The sequence below is a fragment of the Babylonia areolata genome, chromosome 20 (assembly GCF_041734735.1).
Source record: "Babylonia areolata isolate BAREFJ2019XMU chromosome 20, ASM4173473v1, whole genome shotgun sequence".
NCBI lineage: Eukaryota > Metazoa > Mollusca > Gastropoda > Neogastropoda > Buccinidae > Babylonia > Babylonia areolata.
The window spans coordinates 917174-924239 of NC_134895.1; the positions used below are offsets into that span (position 1 = coordinate 917174).

Here is a 7066-nt window from a genome sequence, read left to right on the forward strand (position 1 = left end):
CCTGGAGGCTGTGGGTGTGAGACAGGGGCAGATTAGTGATGTGTGCCTGGAGGCTGTGGGTGTGAGACAGGGGCAGATTAGTGATGTGTGCCTGGAGGCTGTGGGTGTGAGACAGGGTTAGTGATGTGTGCCTGGAGGCTGTGGGTGTGAGACAGGATTAGTGATGTGTGCCTGGAGGCTGTGGGTGTGAGACAGGGGCAGATTAGTGATGTGTGCCTGGAGGCTGTGGGTGTGAGACAGGGTCAGTGATGTGTGCCTGGAGGCTGTGGGTGTGAGACAGGGTCAGATTAGTGATGTGTGCCTGGAGGCTGTGGGTGTGAGACAGGGGCAGTGATGTGTGCCTGGAGGCTGTGGGTGTGAGACAGGGTCAGTGATGTGTGCCTGGAGGCTGTGGGTGTGAGACAGGGTTAGTGATGTGTGCCTGGAGGCTGTGGGTGTGAGACAGGGTCAGATTAGTGATGTGTGCCTGGAGGCTGTGGGTGTGAGACAGGGGCAGTGATGTGTGCCTGGAGGCTGTGGGTGTGAGACAGGGTCAGATTGAGTGAGTTACACAATGTCAGGGTACCAGAGAAAGCCACACGCATTGCAAGCGACTGCAGACATGCCCTTGCAAATCGTTTTCAGCTTCTATCTTTAGGCAAAACTCTTCTGTGTCCCAAAATTTGAAACGCCCAGAAATGATTGCAGGTTCTTTCCACAATCAATCCAGCTTCTAAACAGCTATGATTGTCTATTATAATTAATTAAATGTATGTAATGTAACTCATAAAATTTAAATGTACATAATGTAAGTAATGTGACACCTTCATTTTAATTTTCAATGGAATTGTTATTATTTGTCTCTGTGTAAATGTAGTCTGATATTTTATGCCATCTTCAGTGGTTATTTTGTGTGTATAAATATATGTGTGATTTACTTCAAGTAACGCTAAAGCATTTTATATGTGTTTTTTTTGTTTTTTTACCTGATTGAATGAAACAAGAAACGAATGATGAGTGCCTAATAGTTCTGAGTGAGCTCTAGCTGTGTCGGCAGCCCTTGTGCAAATGACTCCATGTTTGTAAAGCAGTTGGTCTATGACCAAGAATAGGTGTTTTTAAAAAGTATCCATGTCAATGAATGGATCCATGGATCATCCCACCCTGCTGAGCAAGCTGATTGGACGTTGACAGCTCCCTTTGTTCCTTCCTGTCATGCAGGCCCAGATCACATGACCATATACATCTCCCCGGTGCGGGATGTGCACGTGGTGCGGTGGTCATTCGGCCATGAGGAGCCTGTGTTCATCAACACTCTGCCCACACTGGACGAGGAAGGCAGGGACACACACTTTGTCTACTACTCCTACGGCAGCAGGCCTACTGAACCTTGGGCCTTCCACATTGAGTTCTACGTCAGTGTCTGTGTGTTGTGCAGTCGTGTGGTTGAGCCAGTGTTACTGAGCACTCTCAAGAGAGTGTGTTTGTGTGCAGTGCGTGTGTTTAAATGTCTGTCTGTGTGTTTGTGTGCATGTGTAATCAAAACAGCAGTACAACAGGCTGGTGTGATGTTCCCTCAAATGAGTTAAAGGCCTGCTTCTGGTTTAATTGCCTATATGTACCCAAAGCCATCGTTCGCAATTAGACTTGGCCGTTCGCATTTACCCTCAGGTGCCCCTACTATTTCAAACGTCGACAGAACGTTGAAAAGAATGAGCAGACAAACATTTCCTGGTGCAACAAGTCGGAAAAAGCCTTCAAAAACAAAAGAACTATGTTTGACTATCGCACGACATGTAATCTTTACAGTACACATGTTGAGCTGTTCGTTTCAACTGGATCGTTGGCAGTTACATACCTACCCTACATTGTGGGCCAGCAGTGGTGAGCTGGTCACTTCAACTGGATCGTACGTAGTTACCCATACCTACCCTATATTGTGGGCCTGAATGGTGAGCTGGTCACTTCAACTGGATCGTACGTAGTTACCCATACCTACCCTATACTGTGGGCCTGAATGGTGAGCTGGTCACTTCAACTGGATCGTACGTAGTTACCCATACCTACCCTATACTGTGGGCCAGCAGTGGTGAGCTGGTCACTTCAACTGGATTGTACGTAGTTACCCATACCTACCCTATACTGTGGGCCAGCAGTGGTGAGCTGGTCACTTCAACTGGATCGTACGCAGTTACACACCTACCCTATACTGTGGGCCTGAGTGGTGAGCTGGTCACTTCAACTGGATCGTACGCAGTTACATACCTACCCTATACTGTGGGCCAGCAGTGGTGAGCTGGTCACTTCAACTGGATCGTACGCAGTTACATACCTACCCTATACTGTGGGCCTGAGTGGTGAGCTGGTCACTTCAACTGGATCGTACGCAGTTACATACCTACCCTATACTGTGGGCCAGCAGTGGTGAGCTGGTCACTTCAACTGGATCGTACGCAGTTACATACCTACCCTATACTGTGGGCCTGAATGGTGAGCTGGTCACTTCAACTGGATCGTACGTAGTTACCCATACCTACCCTATACTGTGGGCCTGAGTGGTGAGCTGGTCACTTCAACTGGATCGTACGCAGTTACATACCTACCCTATACTGTGGGCCAGCAGTGGTGAGCTGGTCACTTCAACTGGATCGTACGCAGTTACATACCTACCCTATACTGTGGGCCAGCAGTGGTGAGCTGGTCACTTCAACTGGATCGTACGCAGTTACATACCTACCCTATACTGTGGGCCTGAGTGGTGAGCTGGTCACTTCAACTGGATCGTACGCAGTTACATACCTACCCTATACTGTGGGCCCGCAGTGGTGAGGGGGCACCATGGCAGAATCAGTTCAGCGTTGTTGGACCTCTGACCCACAGCTGACCAGTGATCAGGGTTCCAGGCCCCCTGGTTTCAGCACAGTGTCGTGTCCTTGTATTGTATTTGTATTTGTATTTCTCTTTTTTTGTCACGACAGATTTCTCCCTGTGAAATTCGGGCTGCTCTCCCCAGGGAGAGCGCTTCGCTACACTGAGAGTGCTACCATTTTTTGACTCACTTGTGTAAACAAAGTGAGTCTATGTTTTAACCTGGTGTTCGGTTGTCTGTCTGTGTGTCTGTGGTAAACTTTAACATTGACATTTTCTCTGCAAATACTTTGTGAGTTGACACCAAATTAGGCATAAAAATAGGAAAAATTCAGTTCTTTCCAGTCATCTTCTTTAAAACAATATTACACCTCTGGGATGGGCACAAAAAAATAATAAATGAAGCCTAATTATGTGCAAACTGCATTTATTGTTATATTTATATTTTTTGTATTCTAAACTTGGCACTTTGATCTGATATTCTGACCCAACAACAAGAGCAGTCATTATTATCATTTTTTGTTCAAACAGGAACTTCTTTTGCTCAGCATGGAAGTTTTATTTATTTGCAAACGTTTTGGTGCAGATAGTAAAAAAGGGAAATTACTCTGTAATTAATGCTAGGGGAGTTAATTTGCTTTAAACTGATCTTTCTCATCTTAAACATTACATTTTGAAATTATGCTCAATATATAAAAAGCTTGGATTTAAAAAAAAAATGTATCACAAGTGAGTCTTGGTTTTTTGAAAAAATTTTCCTATGTACATTTAAAAAAAAAAAATTTTTTCCCTTACGCGTGCAGTTTTATTTGTTTTCCCTATAAAAGTGAATTTTTCTTCAAAATTTTGCCAGGGACAAGCCTTTTTTTGCCATGGGTTCTTTTACGTGTGTTAAGTGCATGCTGCACATGGGACCTCAGTTTATCGTCTCATCCGAATGATTAGCGTCCAGACCACCACTGAAGGTCTAGTGGAAGGGGAGAAAATATTGGTGACTGAGCCGTGATTCAAACCAGCATGCTCAGATTCTCTCGCTTCCAAATTGGATGCGTTACCTCTAGGCTGATTTTGCACACTCTGCACCAGTGTGAACCACACCTCCCCCCCTCCTCACCAACACTTGCCTTTGGTCGGGGAAAGGAGAGGACTGGGCCCAGTCTTGCTATACTGTGCCCCCAGACACAGTGGGTGTCAGTTCACTGCCCTGCTGGCTGTAGAAGGTCTATGGGACCTTTCAAACCTTAACTCATTCAACCCTTTGCCCCAGCACTGCCAGGGCAACAAGTTTGTGTCAGTAATGATGAGAATCATAGTAATAACCAAGTGCTCTTCTATAGCGCTGTTCCCTCACTCAGTGGCTCACGGTGTTTCACAAATCAAATATAACAATTTGATCTGTTTCCATGTTCCTACATATGCATAAACTGCAAGCAAAGGGAACTTACTTCCGTAACATTTCAAGCTTTGTCATCACAAGTCAGTCAATTTTAGTGTATTTTCTGATCAAAATGGTAGGTAGGCCTGCCGAGGCAGTAACCTCCCCAGGGTTGAATGAGGTCAACCTGTAACCTTGACCTTAACCTTGACCTTAACCTTGACCATAACATTTGCCATTGACCTTGAACCTGTGGTGTGTGTGTGTGTGTGTGTGTGTGTGTGCAGACCCCCCCAACCCTGGCCCCCAACAGCAGCATCGTGGACATCTCCTTTGCGGGCCACTACCTGCACGGCGAGCACCAGTACACCCCGGCCATGACCCACTTCAGACAGCACCTGCCCTCCTGGACCACTGCCAATGGGTGGAGCTCCACTCTGGACATCTTCCAGTTCTGAGTCCACAGGGGAAACGGCTTTGAGGAGGATGGTGGAGGAGGTGGGAGGGGGGGCAGGGGAGGCAGAAGTTTGGAGTTGTTTGTTTTTTCTTCATTTGTGTATTTCTTCATTTGGTTATTATTGGAATATTTTGTTGTATGTTTTGTGTGTGTGTGTGCACTGCTGTTGCTGTTGAATATAAAAAAACAACCACCCTACACATTAAAGAAGTGTGTCATTTGTACATGGGGGAATACTGTGTATAGTATAGGATTCTTTGCTTTCTTCATTTGGGCATTATTGGATTATTTTGTTGATGGGTTTTTTTTGTTTTTGTTTTTCTTTTGTATGTGTGTGTGTGCTGCTGTTGTTGCTGATTTGAAAAAACACCAACAGCAACTGTACATAAAAGAAGTGTGTCATTTGTACATGGGAGAGATGTCTATCATAGTGTTCAGGATTAGTTGCTTTCTCCTTTTGGGCATTTTTAGAGTATTTTGTTATTTGTTTTTGTTGTTGCTTTCTTGTGTGTGCACTGCTGTTGCTGTTGAATTCCAGGAATTGTACATTGAAGAAGGGTGCTATTTGTATATGGGAGAGATGTCTATCTGTGTATCTTAATGCCATGTGCATTCAGGAGAAACGTCTGTCTGTGTATCATGGCATAAGAAGTTGACAAGCCCACTAAGTGAAGACAAGCTTACACCTACATCATGTGTACTGACACACACACACATTTTATACACACTGCGATTATCATCTGTTTGTCAACTTTCCTGTGGTATCTAACACCTCACTTCCCTCCTCCCCCTCCCCTCTCTCCCTTCTCCCCCCTCTCTCTCCCTCTCCCCTCTCTCTCCCTCCCTTCTCCCCCCTCTCTCTCCCTCTCCCCTCTCTCTCCCTGCCTTCTCCCCCTTTTCTCTCCCCCCTCTCTCTCCTTCTCTTCTCTCCCCTCTCTCTCCCTCCCTTCTCCCCCCTTCTCTCTCCCCCCTCTCTCTCCCTCCCTTCTCCCCCCTCCCTTCTCCCCCCTCTCTCTCCCCCTCCCCTCTCTCTCCCTCCCTTTTCCCCCTCTCTCTCCCCCTCCCCTCTCCCTCCCTTTTCCCCCTCTCTCTCCCCCTCCCCTCTCCCTCCCTCCCTTTTCCCCCTCTCTCTCCCCCTCCCCTCTCTCTCCCTCCCTTTTCCCCCTCTCTCTCCCCCTCCCCTCTCTCTCCCTCCCTTCTCCCCCTTCTCCCTCTCCCCTCCCCTCTCTCTCCCTCCCTTCTCCCCCTTCTCCCTCTCCCCTCCCCACTCTTCCCCATCTCTCTTTCCTTTCTCTCCCTCTCCACTTTTCCCTCTCCTCTCTCCCTCTCCCCTCCCCACTCTTCCCCATCTCTCTTTCCTTTCTCTCCCTCTCCAATTTTCCCTCTCCTCTCTCCCTCTCCCCTCACCCTCCCCATCTCAGGGCAATGTGGCTGATCTCAGGTAATGTGTAGATTGGTACACACTGGTGACAGACTTGTGATGTTTTTAGTGTGTGACAAGTTGACAGTTTTTGTCTAGATTTCCACATGCCACCAGTCAAACACAAGATGTTTCTGTGAATGATTTCTACTGCAAGGGGAGCTTTTCACGAAAGGATGGTATAGCAGTCATTGGTCTTTGAACATGGGGTTTTTCTTCCTTTCCGTTTGATCATCTGTGTATTTTGACATGGTAGTGCAGTGGTAGATTGGTGATGTTTAAAGTGTGTGTTTTATGGTGTATGTATGTGTGTTTTTACATCATCATAATAGTCCGATTTTTGGGGGAGGTGTCTTTTCCTGGACTTGATAAACTTGATTTTTTTTTTTTAAACTTTTTTCTGCAGCTGGGATGTGTGAGATACTTGTTGACAGTTTCTGCACCTGGGATGTGTGAGATACTTGTTGACAATTTCTGGTTTTATATGCCTGTTATTACACTTTTTTGGACATTGAGATTTTTTTTGATTTTTTTAATTTTTATTTTATTTTTTTGGTTACAGGTCAGTTGGGTTTTGTTTGTTTTTATTGTTTATTTTTAGCTCTTTCCTCCCCTGTAGGGATACCGGGTTCCTCCCCTGTGGGGATGCCGGGTTCCTCCCCTGTGGGGATGCCGGGTTCCTCCCCTGTAGGGATACCGGGGTTCCTCCCCTGTGGGGATGCCGGGTTCCTCCCCTGTGGGGATGCCGGGGAGGATGTGGGGATGCCGGGTTCCTACCCTGTGGGGATGCCGGGTTCCTCCCCTGTGGGGATGCCGGGTTCCTCCCCTGTGGGGATGCCGGGTAGGATGTGGGGATGCCGGGTTCCTACCCTGTGGGGATGCCGGGGTTCCTCCCCTGTGGGGATGCCGGTGAGGATGTGGGGATGCCAGGGTTCCTCCCCTGTGGGGATGCAGGGTTCCTCCCCTG

General features: G+C 47.1%; 1 protein-coding gene across 1 annotated transcript in view; it reads left to right on the forward strand.

Moving 5' to 3' along the window:
• Positions 1-5542, forward strand: part of LOC143294827 (endoplasmic reticulum metallopeptidase 1-like) — a 35591-nt gene extending 30049 nt beyond the window's left edge. Inside the window, exons 13-14 of the mRNA XM_076606328.1 lie at positions 1201-1394; positions 4510-5542. Coding sequence (XP_076462443.1) covers positions 1201-1394; positions 4510-4680 — 365 coding nt within the window. The 3' untranslated portion in view covers positions 4681-5542. The remainder of the gene's footprint in view (positions 1-1200; positions 1395-4509) is intronic.
• Positions 5543-7066: the final 1524 nt, after the last annotated feature.